Source organism: Haliotis asinina, chromosome 9, assembly GCF_037392515.1.
Source record: "Haliotis asinina isolate JCU_RB_2024 chromosome 9, JCU_Hal_asi_v2, whole genome shotgun sequence".
Lineage (NCBI taxonomy): Eukaryota > Metazoa > Mollusca > Gastropoda > Lepetellida > Haliotidae > Haliotis > Haliotis asinina.
In genome coordinates this window covers 29,429,489-29,450,079 of record NC_090288.1, presented here as the reverse complement: position 1 = coordinate 29,450,079, position 20,591 = coordinate 29,429,489, and the positions used below count along the sequence as shown (strand labels likewise).

The 20,591-nt window shown below is 38.4% G+C and overlaps 2 protein-coding genes across 3 annotated transcripts; one reads left to right on the top strand and one right to left on the bottom strand.

Annotated features, from left to right (window-relative positions):
* Positions 1-109: 109 nt before the first annotated feature.
* Positions 110-8,585, bottom strand: LOC137295784 (DNA-(apurinic or apyrimidinic site) endonuclease 2-like). The gene is made up of 6 exons (XM_067827326.1): positions 8,254-8,585; positions 7,452-7,535; positions 5,745-5,925; positions 4,317-4,463; positions 3,836-3,905; positions 110-1,724 (listed from the first exon to the last, which is right to left on the bottom strand). The coding sequence occupies exons 1-6, from the start codon at positions 8,363-8,365 to the stop codon at positions 669-671; spliced, it is 1,650 nt and encodes a 549-aa protein (XP_067683427.1). The 5' UTR covers positions 8,366-8,585; the 3' UTR covers positions 110-668.
* On the top strand, positions 8,529-18,397 carry LOC137295785 (emerin homolog 1-like). Of its 2 annotated transcripts, none has more exons than XM_067827328.1 (6): positions 8,529-8,656; positions 11,110-11,219; positions 11,709-11,849; positions 12,138-12,156; positions 16,336-16,467; positions 17,478-18,397. In XM_067827328.1, exons 2-6 carry the CDS (start codon positions 11,129-11,131, stop codon positions 17,620-17,622), a joined length of 528 nt encoding a protein of 175 aa, XP_067683429.1. In that variant the 5' UTR covers positions 8,529-8,656; positions 11,110-11,128; the 3' UTR covers positions 17,623-18,397. The 2 variants fall into 2 exon arrangements, with proteins under 2 accessions (XP_067683429.1, XP_067683428.1); XM_067827327.1 differs by having other exon boundaries at positions 8,555-8,656; positions 16,333-16,467.
* Positions 18,398-20,591: the final 2,194 nt, after the last annotated feature.

The window sequence follows — 20,591 nt, the reverse complement described above, 5'->3', positions numbered from 1 at the left end:
ACCTCAAAAATACCACAGCTTACAGCCATTCAACAAGAATAAAATTTTGAGAATTGATCATTTTCTATGATTAGCAAAACGTATATATTCTATAACACATTAACTCAAATGTCTCTGTGCAAATTTATTCTCTCAAGTTTCTAATATACGTGTGGCAATGTCTTTGGAAAATAGCATTTCTGTGATGTTTGTAAAAAAAATGCGCTTGTCATTCAATGTAAAGATACATGGATAATGAAATATAAAAAAAACTAATTCTCTTCACTCTGTCATCTAGGTGAATTGGAACACAAATTTGAAAGTTTGTGATTCGTTTATGATCAAACACCCCTCTCTATGTGTTCATTCTGAAAAACATGCAGAAAGGGTGTCAGTATGATACAAGTGTATGAAATAAGGCCAGTATGACTGCCGAGGCGGGCTAGATTTCTGACGGACAGCCTAAATTTACGGCTAGCCAGTCCAATGGTCTGGTGAAAATTTTAGATCTTCTTTTCATCTGGGTAAATTAACTAGATGTGGTCTTGTTAAATCCTTTTTGGGCTGGTAACATTTTGAATTTACCTGCCCTGATGCCTTCCTGAGTTTTTGGCGTATTTCATACTCTGATAATGCCCACAAAATTCCTGATAAGAATCACATGTATAGTTATTGGTGTCAGTTAGGCATCATGGCTTCTTTTTTTTATTCTTGTCCAACCATTCAAAATGTTCACATCTTGCCTCTGGGTTGCCACTGTGACCCTCAGCTCGAGCACACACATAAAATTGTCTGAACTTGTTCGGACCATCTTTCTTCACCATCCGAATCACACACGCTTCCTTATGGCCCTTGCATAATGGTGGCTTGCCCAGCCCCCCCAGAAGACCTTTCCATGCAGCGCTGGAAGACTTCACTGTTTCAGGTTTTTTGTCCGTGGTCTTGACCACTTTCTCAGAAGTTTCAGCAAGCTTCTTGTCAACTGTCTTGTCTTGGATCTTCTCCCCATTTGTTATATGGGAAGATTTTTCCTCAGCATTTGACTTTTGTTTCACAGATTCTGGTTTGGTATTGGCAGTCGGTTTTTTTCTGAAGAAACTCATCAAGTTTGCTTGCTTTCCTTCTTCAGAAGACTTCTTTGATTCAAGTTTAGGTTTCTTCCCTACAGGTTTCCTGGAATCCTCCACCAATGGTCTCTTCTTGTCGGTGTTGGCTTCAACACTTTTGTTCGATTCTTGTGAGCTCTGAGAGCTGGTCAGTTCAATGACTTCCTCAGAAGCATTTGTTGATTCCTTCTTTGCAGCTTTGACAAAGAATGATGATAGCTTTTGCTGCTTTCCTGCAAACTCAGGCATGTACTTTGTGCACAGTGATGGAGCTTTAATTGCTGGCACACCATCTAGACTGAATTCTGCCTTCACAGGGCAATGGTCTGAACCCTGCACATCCACCATCTGGACACAAGTCTTCAGGCTGCTTTTAATCAGTTCTGCATCTCCAAGGATGTAATCAAGCCGGGTGCCATAGTTGTTGACTCTTGATGATGTCAGGGTGCACCAGCAGGTGAAGGCATCTTTTTGGTCAGGGTAAAAGTACCGAAAAGAGTCTATAAACTGGCCAGTTTTTGTATCTGGGGTTGAAATCTGAAGCAGCTCTTGTTCATCCTTGGCTTCCAGTGATGAATCTTGACCTTCACTCCATAAGAACCTGTTCAGCCACTGACGGTCAAGTCGAAGGTTAAAGTCCTGAGATGAATAAACAGCAAACTTCAAACACAATGTTGGAAATATGATAAAGTTTATTATTGCATACACTCATGTCCTGTTTGTTTTATAATACCAACTTATGACCATACACATGGGAGCAACACTACCTCACTGATAAATGTACATGCTCTCCTATCTCACTCATTAATGCACTCACTCTCCTACCTCACTCTCACTGATATATCACACTCTCACTGATATATCACCAATCATACCTCATATATTACCTCTCATATCTAACCTATATATCATTCCTCATATCACACCTATATATTGCATTCTCATATCTCATTTATGTACCACCCCACCGTCCTCTCACTTATGTATCACCCAGCATATCTCACCTATATATCACACTCTCATATCTCAAATATATATCATTCCTCATCTATATGTCACCCCTCATATCTCACCTATATATTGCATTCTCATATCTCATTTATGTACCACCCCACCGTCCTCTCACTTATGTATCACCCAGCATATCTCACCTATATATCACACTATCATATCTCACTTACTTACCACCCCTCTGTCCTCTCACTTACATATCACCCCTCACACCTCACTTATACATCACCCCTCATATTTCACCTACATATCAACCCCTCAAATATCACCTATATATCGCTCCCCTCGAGTTTTGCATTGTCTACCAAAACCTCGCAGGCATGTTTTCTCCTATACATCACCCCTCATATCTCACCTATATATCACACTCTCATAGCTCACCTATATATCACAATGTCATATCTCACAAATCACCCCTCACATCTCACTTATGTATCACCCCTCATATCTCACTCATATATCACACTCTCATATCTCACCTACACATCACTCCTCATATCTCATGTATATATCACACTCTCATATCTTGCCTATATATCACTCCTCATATCTCACCAATGCATCGCCCTCTAACATTTCACTTACATATCACCTCTCATATCTCACCTATACATCAAACTTCATATCAGTCAAGTAAACTTAGTCTCAGTGTATTTCGTTACACTACACCACTGAGTCTAACAAAACTTAGTAGAAGGTTGCGTTAGGTAACCTTTGAGCGACAAATGGCCGTCCAATCAAATGCGAGACGGTTAAACAGATTTAACTGATCAGACAACGGCTACTATTTAGGGATCGGAGGGACTTTCAAAATATTCAGGTCACTGACAGAGATCTCTCCACAAACTAAAAGCTGCATATATCACAGTTATTTAACCTGCAGTATATACACATTGGGGTTTCTGGTGACATGGTTACCATTAGCTAATATTTCCGCAAGATAACATCCTTGAATATTGCCAAAAACACTGTTTTCAGCGACTGTTTACTCACCATTGTCATGGTTGTACGTACGCCGTATGCATCACCCAGAAGCAAGCGTACGCTAAAAAGCATTCAGAATAATTCAGGTACGAACCTTTTTGAGATAAAAAGTTCAAAAGGTATATGCGAATGTGCACTTGTAAGCTGTGTTCTGATTGGTCAGTCTCAAAGGTTACCTGATGCGACCTCCCATTTTGTTAGAGTCAGTAGTGGAGTGTAACGAAAAGTACTAAGGATAAGTTTACTTAGACTGACCTTCATATCTCACCTATGTATCACCCCCTCATATCTCACCTATACATCACCGCACATATCTCACCTATGTATCACCCCTCATATCTCACCTACACATCACCCCTCATATCTCATCTATATGTCACCCTTCGTATCTCAATCCATATATCACACTCTCATATCTCACCATTGTACCTCCCCTCATATCTCACCTATACATTATATTTCTATCATCCCTCATATTTCACCTCCATATCATCCCTCATATCTCACGTACATAGCACCCAACTGAATAACCAAATAAATACACCCCAACACACCTCACTTCAGCGGAAGAATATGATCCTTAATGATTACAAAGAGGATGACTTTTTCGTGATGGATGTGATTTTTTTCTAATTTAAATGCAATTATGAGAAATCCTGTCTTTTCACCATTGCTGCAAATCATCATAGAGATAAGTTGAAACAGAGACAATAAAACAAGCTGAAACTAACACCTGGTGTCTAACCCCAACTCACCTCACTGTCTGGGTTACAGTGGTCAATCATCCGATGGGAGATGTTGATGTCCCCAAGAACAATCACGTAACTACAACACAAACCAATCTTAATGTTATCTGAAAATTCTGACATGCTGAGTCATGAAAATGGTCTGTTGAAAACAGCTGGATTTTGTTGGCTTCCATCACTGATAAAAATTATTTTTCCTTTTCTTGCAAAGAGCCATTCTTTGTTACTTCATTGAAAGAATTCAATAATACACCCTTCCTGTGACTCATTTTGGGATCATGGAACAATGTACAGTCAAGTCTCATTAATCCATCATCGTCTATTGCACAGCAAATTGTTGTGGGTGTCGGACTAAATAAATAAGACAATGTTAATTTGTTACCAACACAAGTGTCGGATAAAGCTGATTGTCAGATAAATGGAGGTCATATTAACGAGATTTGACTGTATCTTATACAAAGGAGGTCTCGTCTGAAACAGTATCACATACCTTCCTTGCGTGAGGAGAGCCTCGGCCCTGGTCTGAAGCAGTGTCAGGAACCGCAGCTTAAACTCTTTCCTGTCTTCTCTCTCACAGTCCACTCGTGGCACATACACATTGATGATTGCCAAATCTTTCACTTCACCATCTGAATTCCTGCACAGATAAATGTCCATACCATCTGGAGGAATAAAGTAACAGGTAGGGAATTCAAACCATCCCTCAATCTTCAACATTTACGTTACTGTTGTACAGGTGCTTTAACACAGCCATACTAATATCATGGCATCATTTTGACAAGTGCTATCACTCCCGCCATCACTTCGGTCTCTAATGTCTCTCAGCACAGTATTTCTCTTGCTCATGACTGGAGGGCAATATTAACCATAATTCCCAATCTGGTCAGAAAAAAAGACCATGGCTCCAAGGCATCTATAATCACCTGATTGATATGTCATACCCATCGCATTCAATGGCTCTCAGGCATCTATTGTAAACTAATGGATACATCATATCAATAGTGTTTGATGGAACAAGGTAAGGAGACATCATAACATGCTGACAATGTCTCAACCTACAGAGGTTAGTCCTGTCGTATCTTCCTACACAACATCTGTTCCAATACGGATATAGTTCCTCACTCCTGTATGATCCCCCAGCGACCTTTCTCCCTTCTGTCCAATCTGATCACATTACATTAACTTAGATCCAATGTGGCAGAGTTAGCTGATTAATGTGCGGACATATTCTGTATTTCATGTTTAACTAAAAAACAAAAACTAGCGCAATAGAGAATGCAGGAATCAATCCACAAGATGTCTTTGTTGATGTGACACTTAATACATTTAATGGCTAACTTGTCCACTGTCAACAAAGAGGCTGTAGACATCAGTGATCCACCATTTCATGCCCAGGTTTTGTCTAGAGAAAACATACGCACATCATGCTGGGGAAGGGGTTCTAGTTTCCCTGAAGCATACTGAAATTTCTGAGGCTTTGAGATCTCTTCTCACCTTTGAAACAGCGTTGGTAATTGCGCAACTAAATCTGACCACAACTGATCATGAATCCAGAACATTCGTACCATGAAAGAGACGTATTAGAACAGAGGTTGTGTAGGAAGTTATGACAGAAGTAACCTCTGAAGAGAATGGCTATAACAGTGACAGAGTGAGGATGGTTTTCTGCTGCTTTTAGCTATATTCCATCAATATCACAGCAGGTAATACCAGAAAAGGGCTTCACATACCTGTGTTTCAGACATGATGTGCAAATGCTTTAACTACTAGGCTACCCCAGTACTGTTCTCATACTATAGTGAGGCAGATATAATACAGATGGAATACTGCTGATTCAGCAATTACATTCACTTACTTATCACACATGGTAAACTAACTGCAGATGACTACTGGGCGTGTGTTGTGATTGTTTATCTACCTTACAGTGTGCTGAGTAATGATGGCTCGGCCTTCAGCATCCAGGGACTCGAGTTCTTCTTTACCGAAATAGCCAAGGTTGCCACAGCAACCAACATCTCCTTTCCCACTGGCCAGGACCCCACTGAGTCCTTCTTCTGCCTTGACAGGAGTGTAAGATTCACGACAGTACGTGGCCACACCTACAACACAACTCATGCTGGAACTTACAAGACCTTGCTTGTTTAACACTGCACTCAGAAATATTCCAGGTACATGATGGGGGGGGAACATCTTTGAGTGCCATTTAGAAGTTGGTGTGATGGACAAGAAGGAGGCGAGTTCTAGTGATATACAACTTCTTTAAAGGTCACATGCAACGTAAAACACAAATTTGCAGATTCTGATACCTTTTGGTGTGCACTTACTGAAACAAATCATCAAAAATGCTGATTCAACCTATTAAGTTGAAAAATAAATGCGATAAAAAAAGCCTGCGAAATTGGAGTTCAAATAATTCACTAAATTTCCCCCAGCACTGGGGAGAAAAGTGTTTTCAACATCTGTGCTGCACTGCGCCCATAACGCATGCGCATTGAATAGGTTCACGGAGCTAGTTCACCATCTTTACTGAGATGATTTCTGATTGGATCGAACATAAATTCAGAGAACATGTATTTACAAAACCCAACATCTCTATATACATTCTTTACGGTTAACAGCTTCTTCTAGTGTATATGATTTTGTCTGACAACAGTATATGAATCCATACTGAAATGACGCATCAAAGTACAATAAAAGAAGTTGTTAACCATAAAAAATCTTACTTTCTTGTGACTCGCCAAACTTCTAAAATACTCATCAAACGGGTCTTTTTGTACATACAATGAACCCTCAGCATATCAACAAATGAACCAGCCAATCGGAAGCCGTCGTTCAATTGCGTGCACACCACCTGCTATGACTGGGTTCGGTCTCCCAAGGGCTTCGTTTCCAAGGAAGTAAACCCAGGTACATAATATTGCACTTTGAATCATGACAGTACGCTTAAAATTGTGTTTATTTGGGTTTTTTTACAAGCAGCAATGTATACTATATGTCATGAATAAGGGATAATTGTGTTTTAGTTATGTTTGATTTTTTGGTTGCATGTGACCTTTAATATTAACATGAACAATGTCACGCAAACTAACATCGCTCATATCAATGTTAAAAAGTTGTATACATCTATCCATAAAACTCTCCTACTTGTATATGACAGGCAGGGATTGGGAAAGGCAGGGGCACTTTTGAATCGCGATTGTACGCTTACAATTTTGTTTTTTCGTTTTTTAACAAGTAGCAATGTATAGTAAATGTCATGAATAAGTGATGATTGTGTTTTAATTATGTTTGATTTTTTGGCTGCATGTGACCTTTAAGTGTTATCATTTTGTTAACAGCATCAGCAGTTTCTTATTCACAGTAGCTAATTATTGCTACTATATTCAACTCTCAGTAGCAGATTAACATTTTGTTTGGACAACTAATAAGTTCTCAAATTCACAAAGTTGAAGAAAATATTCTTTTGATCATAACAAATAGTTTAAGGATGACAGGCTATTAATGTGCTCATTACACAACATAACAAGATCAGGGTATCCCTCAGTTATGGAATTTTGGCCTATCAGTATCAGACAATAACCACATAGCAGTATATATCTCCAGTTTTGCCATCAGGTCAACATACCAGAATATCCTGTTTTCTTACGACTGAAGCTGAAGTAGGAGTTGTAGCCTTCAATGACAGCTACTGGCTCTTCCAGCATGTCCCCTGCAACATTACACGATGTCTGTACTTACAATATATCACAGTCACACCGTGTCTCTAGAAACTGAAACATCAGTCACATTCTGTCTCTAGTCACTGAAACACCAGTCACACCCTGTCTGTAGTCACTGAAACATAAGCAACACAGTGTCTCGTCACTGAAACATCAGTCACATCCTGTCTGTAGTCAATGAAACATGTCACACCATGTCTGTAGTCACTAAAACATCAGTTACACAATGTCCCTAGTCACCAACACACCAGTCACACTCTGTCTCTAGTCACTGAAACATCAGTCACATCCTGTCTCTAGTCACTAACACAAAAGTCACACAGTGTCTCTAGTCACTGAAACATCAGTCACTAGTCACTGAAACATCAGTCACATCCTGTCTCTAGTCACTGAAACATAAGTCACACAGTGTCTCTTGTGACTGAAACATACGTCACAAGCTGTCTCTAGTCACTAAAACACCAGTCACATCCTGTCTCTAGTCACTGAAACATAAGTCACACCATGTCTCTAGTCACTAAAATATCAGTCACATCCAGTCCCTGAAGCATATAACTCGTCCTCTCCTCTCAGCTACGTCACAATGCCTGTATTCAGCATCACTGCCAAAAGTAAAGGGCTACGGCTGTCATGCAGCCATGTCGTCACACAGTTAATCAAATTATATAATGTTATGTATGAACTGAAAAAGGTGATAAATTAACTCACGTGTCACTTTAGTTTCTTGAAAGCAAAGAATGTCAGCGTCCAGAGATTCGATATCCTCCTTGACTGATGGGCGAGTTCTGATGCCGTTTACGTTCCATGTTAGTATCTTCATGATATTCAATATATTTTCGATTTCTGCTCGCTTTCACACAAAATGTTCAGACAAATGACATGTGGTTTGTTTTCTTCCGGTTCCACGTTCTTTCCTTTGCATTATAACACACTTACGTTGATTGGTTAGGGCAAAGGTCGGTGCTTCCTTCAATCCAACCGGTGTTTCTGTTTCATAATGTAAAGGTCGCGCATACGATCGCGCCATTTCTAAATGTGACCTGGAAGTAAATCGCTTCAGAACCTACGTAATAATCCGAAGATTCGCAAACAAGTATTGATATAATCGACGGTTTGTATCCATTATTTAAATGATGGGGTCAAACTGTTATAACATAGTTGATTTATCAGTTCTCATATGTGTGTTTTCATAAAGGTGTATAACGTGCCAAATGGACATTGTAATCTGTTTCACGTGAAATTTATGACTAAAATTTAGGATTTGCAAACAAACTTTTGGAATGAAGTGAAAGCGAAAGTATGTTCGACAAAGCAAGTCTTCGTTCTTTTCTGTTATCTTCTTGTTTTCATTAATCACTCAGTGTCAAAATTAAACTGTATTTAAAACACCCACATATGCACCCATTACACATCATTCATCACCACTGTGTGGTATGCGATAAGACAACGTGATGGACACATTTTTTTCTCTATATTTAGCCCATGAATCAGTAGCCGTTTTCGACAAACGATTTTGGTGACGTTTCGCTGTGACGCCGGTTTAGCTATAACCCTTTCCAAATTAGTGTCCCATATTTGACTTGACAATATTTTCGGACTTGTATTCAGATAAAGACATAAACATGCCTCTTGTCACTTATTAGTCTCAGCTATATTTTGCACACAGCCACAAGAACTTAAGTATATTTGAAAGTGTCCAATTTTGACAATTGAAAAAAAGTGTGTTATGAAACATTCGCAAAGGTTTATCACTTGTAGTGTTTGCAATACTCTTCTGCTTGCAAAACGTTCCAGATTTACGACCAGGACATGTCAGTATTACCTGGATATGTAGTCAGTATCACCTGGGTATGTAGTCAGTATCACCTGGATATGTAGTCAGTATCACCTGGATATGTAATCAGTATCACCTGGATATGTAGTCAGTATCACCCTGATATGAGCATCACTTAGATGTGTAGAGTAATGTCAGCTTGTTGCGATAGTTTATTAGTTATGTAGACATTATGACCTGGAATACTGTAAATTTGGACATTTTTCAAGCAGCAAAGTACTGCAAAAACTGCAAGCGATACTCACTTGTTAGTTTCATGACATGGTTATATTTCCTTACTATCTAACTACCAATATAGTGTCATGGTGTGAAACGTTTCAGATTTTGTGAACTGACTATGACCTAAATATGTAGTCTGTATCACCTGGATATATTGTCACTGTTACCTGGATATGTAGGCAGTATCACTATCTCCAGGGTATGTAATGACTATCACCTGCATGTATAGGCAGTATTACCTGGATATGAAGTCAGTGTCATCTAGATATGTAGTCAATATCACCTGGATATATTGTCACTATCACTTATATTTGTGGTCAGTGTCACTTGAATATGTAGGTAGTATCACCTGGATATGTAGGCACTGTCACCTGCATGTGTTCTCAGTATCATCTAGATCATTCATGTAGGAAGTATCACTATCACCAGGGTATGCAATAAGTATCACCTGGATATGCAGTCACTATTGTCTAGATATGTAGTCAGTGTCACCTGGATGTGTAATCAGTATCACCTAGATATTTAGTCTATATCACCTGGATATGTAGCCAGTATCACATGAATATATTCATTTCACTCTATCTGTGCCAGTAGTTGGGGTCAAGGAATCAGTGTCAGGCAGAGGAGCATTTGGCATGTTGACAGGCATAGTTGGGTTTAGTCTGTCGTACTGACCATGAAGCAAATATATCCAAGAAAGCCCACATAGATCTAGAAAATGTAGCAAGTCTAGATTTCCTTATCTTCAGGGTCTGTACCAATCTGCTGAATCCATAGCCAGCACATGGCTAGTAATTATCAGTTGATCTCAATCTGTCATGGGATGAAAATGAAGAAAGTGTCAGGGCTCCATTTCATTATGTTATTTTTTTATTATGAACTTTTTTTCAGTAATATATGTTCATTTCAGAGACTAGTTGTTAGTCTATGTTGGACTAGATTTTCATTCACTTATCAAATTAACACTTGACAGAATTGGACAACAAAAACTATTAGTGAATATTTTTGCATACATGTACTATTCAATTCAATAATATAATATTCAACCAAAGTTCAAACTAGGTCTGTGTTGTTCAGACTCAAAGACATCCTGATTGTTTTCATCAAACGTCTTGTGGGGTGGTGGGGTAGCCTAGTGGTCATGCTGAGAGCCTGTGTTTGATTCCCACAGGAGTACAATGTATGAAGCACATGTCTCGTGTCCCAGCTGTGATGTTCCTGGAATATTGCTATTTGTAATAAAATGTAACTTATTTAATAACTTTCAATATCTGTTTGCATATATTATCATAGAAACCTTAGAATTAACTCTCATTAAGTTGGCTGAAGGTGTGCACATTATTTTTACCTCTACACCATGAACACAGTAGTCAGTGTCAGAGTAAAAAAAAAAGGTCATGTAATTTAATGTCATTGTTTAGTAAATATATTTTAAATACCTAAATATCTAAAGGCTGTTGTTGGAAATTCAGACAACTGATTTCCATCTTATTGGTATTGCCTTATTTCAGTCCTCCAGCTCCTACCAGAATGGCGCCAACTGACAGTATTTCAAGCCTGTCTGATCGAGAACTTAGTGAAAGGCTTCTTGGATATGGCGTGAAAGTTGGCCCAATTGTCAGTAAGTATTAATTGGCAATCAACATTGGTTTCTGATCACTACCCTGCTGGCTTGCTGCTCTTGATAAGAAATAACACTCTTTTGAAAAGAAGGAGTTAAGAAAATTCCCACATTTTCCAGGAGAAATTTTTTGTTGTATTCATTTGCAAATAATTTCTGTATCTAATTTTAGATTGATGATTTGCTTTTCTACTGTTAAGTAAAAAGAATGCATCTGATTATGAGATTTTCATTGAATCATAATATCATAAGTAAAATCTTCTTTGTATCATGGCAGTTGGAATATTGTAGACAAGATCCATAAAAGCGTGAAAGGCCTCAAACTTTAAAGGCTTACTTTTGTTAAGTCTTGGTTTGACTTCACAGGGCTAATTTATGCCTTGGAAATTACAAATATAAAGTCTTGAAAAGGTGATGAATTTAGTGCTCGATGTCTGTATGCACCTTGTTCCATCTTATACAAGCAATTTTTCATCTTTCCCCGTATAGAATCCACTAGAGGACTTTATGAGAAAAAGCTTCGCAACTTTGAGCTGGGCTATGTGAGTAAGCCAAAATATGAGGAAGTTCCTGATGATGATGACGACGAAGATGAAGAAGAGGATGAGGAAGAAGTGGAAAAGTATGAAGGTGAGAATGAAAATGGAGCATCTCAAACCTGTGACAGTCAGGTAGCAAATTAAAAAATGTGTTAAGATATAGAATAAAATTTTTCATTCGAATAATCGTACACATTTTTTTTTTTTTTTCAATTCTGTGAGACTTGTTATTTCCACCAACCTTCAACATGTATGTGTATGGGACATTGCAATGTTTCACTTCTGTGAGAGAACATGCTTAACTAACAATTTAAAAGATTTGTAGCTCATCATTTGCTTGTGAATGAATTCTGACATTGTGATAAATGGTTTATTTCAGAAAAACAAGCCCCAGTCAGGTGAGTTGACAGTGAGAATATGGCTCACACACAAGTTACAAAAATATATCACATACTGACATACATGTTGTAATATTTTGTTCCGGTTACCACAGTTTGGGGGCAGTGGGGTTGCCTAGTGGTTAAGGTGTTCGCTCATCCCAGGACAGGTTTGATTTCCGCCATTGGCACAATACCATGGTGATATTGCTGGAATATTGATAAGAGCAGCATAAAACTAAACTCACTCATTCATAACAGTTTTAGTACTAAGGCAGAGGATGTTTCATTATCAGCAAGATTATATGTGGTTCTTTGTGCTGACACTTACTGACTCCGTATCTAGTTGATACTGACAACATCCTTGTGATACCGCATCGAACTATTGATGGATTGCAATTGTTAATCTCCGATAGCAATTAATCAGTGGTTGAAAGGAAAAAGTATTGATGCATTGATAGTATGTGTGACTGCCGATAGTTTGTAATTGACTTCTGTTTGTAAATGCACATTGCAAAATACAGGAAGTACCAGATTCATCTACCCTAGTTTCCAGTTTAACAAACACGGTGGCAATATGGCATGCAATCTTTGTGTTTGAAATTTTGAATAACAATAAGTTATTAACTGTTTACTTGATCTGAGTTTCAAATTTCTTGTCAATTTATCAAAGGGACTGAAAAAACTTCAACTTGTTGCATTCAGAATCTTTCGGGTCCAAACCTTTCTGAGGTAAAAGTTCAAAAAGTTTGTGTGAATATCTACTTTCGCGATTTGGTAAGCTGTGTTCTGATTGGTCAGTCTCAAAGGTTACCTGACGTGACCTCCCATAAGGTTTTGTTAGACTCAGTAGTGGAGTGTATCGAAAGGTACTGAGGATAAATTTACTTACTTTACTGTCAGCAATACAGGATTGCATACTAACACTGACATCACCAGGGAATACAGGAATACACATCTAGGTGTCAAAGTTAGACAGGATTGCATATGTAGATGTCAAGATTTAGCAGGATTACATATCCATTTGTCGAGGGAAAACAGAATTATATATGTAGGTGTCAAGAGTTTTTCAGGATTACATATCCAAGTGCCAAAGTATGTGTGATACTGATTACATATCTGTGTTATATAGATGAGATGTCAAGGTGATATTGACTACATACCCAGGTGTTACTGACAATATATTCAGGTGATACCGACTATATATCCAGGTGATACTGACTATATATCCAGGTGATGCTGACTACATGTTCAAGTGATACTGACTACATGGTCAGGTGATACTGATTACATATCTAGGTGATCCTAATCACATATCCAGGTGATACTAATCACATATCCAGATGTTACTGATCACATATCCTGATGATACTGACTACATGTCCCGGTGATACCGATTGCATATTGAGGTGATCCTAATCACATATCCAGATGATACTGATCACATATCCAGGTGATACTGATCACATATCCAGGTGATACTGACTATATATCCAGGTGATACTGATTTCATATCTAGGTGATCCTAATCACATATCCAGGTGATACTGATCAAATATCCAGGTGATACTGACTACATGTCCGGGTGATACTGACTACATATCCAGGTGATACTGATCACATATCCAGGTGATACTGACTACATATCCAGGTCATACTGATCACATATCCAGGTGATACTGACTACATATCCAGGTGATACTGATCACATATCCAGGTGATACTGATCACATATCCAGGTGATACTGATCACATATCCAGGTGATACTGACTACATATCCAGGTCATACTGATCACATATCCAGGTGATACTGACTACATATCCAGGTGATACTGACTACATATCCAGGTGATACTCACTACATACCCAGGTGATACTCACTACATATCCAGGTAATACTGATATGGGGAAACCAAAAGATGTTTCAAAACGAGACTGAATGAACACTATGCTGACATCACACACAACAGAGACAAACCTGTTGCAATTCACTTCAACTCTGAAAAACATGGCAAATCCGATCTCACTTTCGAGATAATCGCACAACTCAGAGAGGACCCTGAGCTTGTTAGCACCACCCAAAAGAGGAGATCACTCGAACTTAGGTGGATATTTAGACTCCACACGTTCGCCCCGCAAGGCCTCAATGACAAGATAGTTGGCTAAGGTATCCCCCTAGTCTTATTTATCTAGACAGTATGTATAGGTCATACTGACTACATAGCGAGGTGATGCTGACTAGCTATTCAGGTAGTATTGATTACATATTCAGGTGATGCTGACAGTATGTCCAGGTGATACTGATTACATATCCAGGTTATGCTGTTTACAAATTCAGATGGAACTTACAGCATATCTAGGTGATACTGATTACATATTCAGGTGATTGTAAATAAATATCCAGGTGATACTGATAAAACATCCAGGTGATACTGATAAAACATCCAGGTGATACTGACTAGATATCCAGGTGATACTGACTAGATATCCAGGTGATACTGATAAAACATCCAGGTGATACTGATAAAACATCCAGGTGATACTGACTACATATCCAGGTGATACTGATAAAACATCCAGGTGATACTGATAAAACATCCAGGTGATACTGACTAGATATCCAGGTGATACTGACTAGATATCCAGGTGATACTGATAAAACATCCAGGTGATACTGACGATAGGTCTAGGTTATACTGATTACATATCCAGGTGATACTGTTTACAAAGCTCAGATGAAACTCATTGCATATCCAGGTGATACTGACAGCATATCCAGATAATATTGACACTGTTTATAGGTTATACTGATAACAGATCCAGGTGATGCGGATTTCATATCCAGGTGATACTGATTCCATATCCAGGTGATACTGACATACATAACAGGTGACTAAAAAGTGGCAGCCGTGGGAAATCACTGGTTGAATTGATACCCAGAATTCTCGGCTGATTTTGAGTTACCGTTGAACAGATTGGGAGGTCTGACACGTTGACATGACCTTGTGCAAAGACTGTTGATCATTGTTCTTAGTATGACCACTGGATTGTGAGGACCCGGTGCAATTACATACAGTTTAGTGTTGTCCTTTAGCCTGATGGGGAGGGTAGCCCAGTGGTTAAATCATTCACTCAGCCCTCCAAAAACCTGGTTTCAATTCCCACATTGGCACATCACACAAACACACATACGCACAGATGGATGTTATAATCAGGGTTGTTATATTGGTCAAATCCCAGTTTTGATGAAAAATATATTGCATGTATTTGTTCCAAATTTGCCCACCTGAGATAATTAAATTGTGATGAATTCTGTATAAATTCCATTGCTTAGTTAGCACAGTCTCATAATCAACCCATGTGTTCCAGTTTTTGCATTATTAAACTTTTGACCTAAGTGCTTGTCATTACTCTTAAATCCTTTCAAATTCTATTTTTGTGATGTGAACATATTCTCAAGAATTGACAGTCAGATTTTGTTGGTCTGTTCTGTGTTTATTCTTGTGATATGAATTTGAACCAACAATATAATGAGGGAAAATAATACAGGAACACATGAAAGGACATTTTAGTGTTCCTACGTCACTAATCTGTGTGTTGTATACCATTTGTTATGCTATTGATGTAATCAAAACATGGGCACATCAAGGTTGTGTGCACACATGCAGCTCAAACTTAATTTATGTCACACTTGATGGGAACTGGTATAGGTCCTTGCACATTCTTGTTGCCTCTTCAGCTTTCTTGGTTGTAATGAATGTCTTGATGAAGATGTCTGTAATGAAAATTTGTCTGTGTTAAAGAACAGGAGTTAAGGTTAATAGATAGAGGTGTCTGATGATAGTCAACTTCAGGAACCATTAGAAATGAGAACAATTGGAAAGGATATCACATGGTCTTGACAAGGTGGACAACTCCTCAGTCTCCCCATGATGCAACCCTGAGCCAAAGCCAAGAGAAATAGCAAGGCTTTGATATTGGCCAGTCCACTCTATCTGACTTTTGATAGTGGTTGTAATAAGTGATATGCTGTATCAGGCATTCAGGCCAAATGAACTGGTGTTTGTGATTGGTTGATTTGGGGCTGAACAGTATGGACCTGGATATTGTTTTTAGAATTTCAGATAAACATTATCATTTAAGTACTTTCCATTTTTTTTTCAGAAACTTTTCATTATATTTTGATTGTTCGCCAGCAGGTCAACAAGGAATGAGCCACGGCGGAGAGCACCTCTGCAGGCTACGCCACCAAGGGGAAAACCTGTACACTTTGAGGAACAAGTGACCACCGCAGCATCACGTCCAGCTCGTGCTGCACCACCTCCAACAACGTATGTTACCTTTAAATCACCGAAATGGTCATGGGGAACAAACTGTTTTTAACTATTTCAAGAAAACCTTGTGAATACAGTTCATATTTAACCTCCTGAACAATCTACCCATGAAGATCCAGGTTAGAATTGATCTACAAGAACCCATGCTTGTCGCAGTAGGTGACTAATGGGTGGTCAGACTGGCTGACTTGTTTGACACGTCATCGTATCCCAATTTTGGAGATCGATGTCCATACTGTTCATCACTGGATTGTCTGGTCTAGACTGAATTATTTACAGATCACCACCATTGCTGAGTGCGCTATAAAACTAGTCTCAGTGACTCCTGAACAAACTGAAATTGCAAGTAAAATACTGATATATGTTAACTGTATGCATATTAAATCACTGCTATTAATTATACTTCCATTATACTTCTATTATACAATAGACAGCCTCCATGGTGTAGTGGTTAGAGTGTCCGCCTGGAGAGCAGAAAGTCATGGGTTCAAACCCTGACCATGTCACACCAAAATATGTAAATATATATATCTTATGATCCCTGCCTGGCACTTAATGGGTACAGCAAGGATCGGTTGGCACTGAGTCAATATAATCTGTCTGTGTGGGGTATTCATGCTTAACTGTGACATGGTATCTCAGTGAGCTAGCATTGTAAAACTAGCTTCAGGTTATGCTAGCACAAGCAGCCACACATACACACACAAATAATCTGATGTACAACGTTAAACCCAATTTCACCTCATGCATGACAGAATTTCAAGGAAAAGGTTCATGTGTAGTTCTTTGTTGTGTAATTTTCATTTGATAGATTGGTTGAATGTGGATTTCATTAAATTAGATTCTACATGAAACCATATATTTGTATATTCTATTAGTGGCAGAAATGTGGAAAATGTTTAAACTTTCAACACATGCTCTCATAAGTAAAGTTTAATATATTAATCATGTCAATTGCAAGTTACAAGAGAAATGAAGTTGAATATCACCTAAATTTTTCGTTTCAGAAAACCAAAGTCCAAGGGATTCCCAATATGGATAATTGTGTTTGTCATCTTGATTCTTGTTGCTGTTGGATACCTGGTGCTTCAGAACATGGAATCGGCAGGAGAAAGTAATATCCCTAACCAGATAGAGACGGAAACAGTGTAATCTGCCTGAGACAGTAATCTTGGCACTGCAGTCACCCCATTCAGTGTCAGTGTCGTGACTTTAACTTCACACAAGTCGATCATAGCTGTACAGACACATGTGACTGGATATTCAGTTTGTCACTTTATTATGGTGTTGGTAAAAATCTACAGTTAAATAACCAATTATGTAATACCTTTCGTCAGAACATATTTGGCTGTACAAGCTAATCAAATGTTTATTGCACATTTTCTGATCAATGCACCTTGTGTACAATGTTCTACCATGCTATGTCAACTGTCATGTTGCTTGAACAATAATAAAAAAATACTGAGGCGTTCACAGCAGATATTTGAATGAAACATTTTTGACGATCCTGAGCGTCAAGACAGACCAATAGAGCGATACTTTTAGATACTTTGCAAATAGTGATGCTATATGACTACTCAATTATAATGTCTTAATTCTCTGTCGGTTCCAAGAAATTAATTTCATAGGTACAGGCTTGATAAAGATGGTTTGTTCTTATGACAGCAAAAAAACTTCAAAATTAGATGGCATGACAGTAAAAGTCAATGTACGTTACCCTGCAGGTGGTGAGAGTCAACAAGCTGGTATATAGTAATGACTTGTTCAGTTTGGCCGTCACAAATGGCCCAAGTTTTGTGTGATATGTATCGGTTCAGGAGGAGGCCATATTGTAACAACATCAGAGACTGCTTCTCGAATATGCCCCAGTTTATCATGTTTATTATGTACATGTTTACAACACAATAAAGACGACAATTTACCTGTCTGGGTTTATCTATCTTGCATTGTTTGCAGTAGACTTTTAGCTGGCAAATAACAAAGCATTGCAACTCTCGCTTATTGCAGAGTGACACTTCTCGATATTCTCACAGTGTTATCCACTTACAAGTGATGGCATGAACTGCAAAGAACAAGATGTTATCCATTAAATCATATGTCTTGTTATTGACTGGCTTACATATAAGGTTCTGATTAACATTTAACTGGTTAATGCCTGATGCTGATTGCAGATACATGTATTTGGAAGTTTGAATAACGACACTTTTTAAGTACAGACATTTTCTTTAATGCAGTAGATGCTATGTTTTGGAGTAGATCTTTTCACTGTTATCAAGTCATTGACAGTGTTGATATCTACACTGAAATATTGCATCTATTGCAGTAAGGCAACTGTCTACCTATTATGTGTTCCTCTTCATCATACTTGCTTCTAAATGCCAAGGAAATTTGGAAATATGCTTGGAGTTTGCATCTTCTGTGATTGTCTATTTTGTGCATTTACAACTGGTGCTACCTGAAACTGCAAACTGCAAACTCATATCTACGTACACTTAGAGCATGTTAATATTTTGCTTGTCAAGGATCAGAGACTTCAACTTATAAAGAATGTTCAGTGACTGGCTTAGAGCAGTGACAGTTGACTACAGAAATGGTGACTGAATGACATCCTGTTCATACCGTTATTATGATGAATCAAGGGGATGGGGGTACAAGACATACAGGGGGTCTCTTACCTTGTTCGTAAATTTTAGGGTTGTCATTCACTTAGCACATGCTCCTTCCAGTCCTGGCACATTTTGTAGGATTTTTAATCATTAAATACGTTTGTATGCTCACATAGCAAATTGTACACTAACAATGTAGTTCACAATGTAGTTCAACTTTTAGTATTAACCATCATCGTGAACGTCCTTGTTTGTTTATTAATGCTATCACCATGTATATTCTTACATGCTTACGCATGGCAGACCAAGCCATTGACAAACACCCAGGGTCCAAAATCCAAAATTTATCCTTTCAGCAAATGTTTATGGAGAAATAGCCTTCCATCCCCTGAATAAGCAGGTCAACTAAAGAAGCCAAGTATGTGTATTGTATATCATGGTACATAGAGCCATGCAGTCATTAATATTGCTGGGAGGAGTCAGGTTATATTCCTTAAGAGATTGTACACTTCTACACATTAAAATACATATTTAGCCACCATAAATACACCTTGAAGGCAAGTGATGTGGGCAGGTCTGTTCTCAATAAAAATCATCACACTCTAGCCATCAATTATGACAGTCCCTGAGATACAATGATTTTAAATCCTCAAGACCTACATGTACCTTGAAATTTAGCAGTAGGTGCCACCCAATGATGGACCATGCAAGTATGTTTCATTTCTTTAAACTAAACATGGCATCATGTAAACAGAAAAACAGCTTGATGGCCACAGAAGGATTAGTAACGGCTGGAAACTTGAACATGTCTCTCATAATCTGAATACATCACAATGGGAGTCCATGTCAACACGACACTAGTGTTAATTGCCCATTATAGCTTGTTCCAAATTCACGCTTATCTACTTTAGTATCTAGCAGTTTTCTGGAGGCTGTGGCTCCAGGGATTTATGTGGAACTGATCACATGACAATATTTAGAGCAAGTCTGACACACATGATGGTTGTTTATAGTTTCATTATTGATATTTGTGATTTGGACTTTGAAAGTTGGCTTTATTTTATGGATAGTTTTGTAGGCTAGTGGTTAAAGTGTTTGTCACGCCATAGGCCCAAGTTTGATACCCTACATGTGTACAATTTGTGCAGGCCATATCTGGTGTCCCCTGCCATGATATTGCTAAAAGCGGAGTAAAACTCACTAATGGACCATTTTTAGTAAACAGACAAAAAGAAATTCACAGATTTGCTCTCAAAGGAGCTAGTACTAGACTAAGGGCAATAAATGAACATCAGCTAACAACAACGGTTTGGCTGGTTGTCACTTTAAGATGTTGATAGGATGATTGTGTATGTTGTTTATATTCACCAACTTTTGTTTATATTTTTTACATGTTATTGGCGCAGTGGGGTAGCTTAGTGGTTAATGTGTTTGCTCAGCGACCCGGGTTTGATTCCTCCCACAAAAAACGTTTTGTGTCCCCAGCTGTGATATTGCTTGAATATTGCGACATAA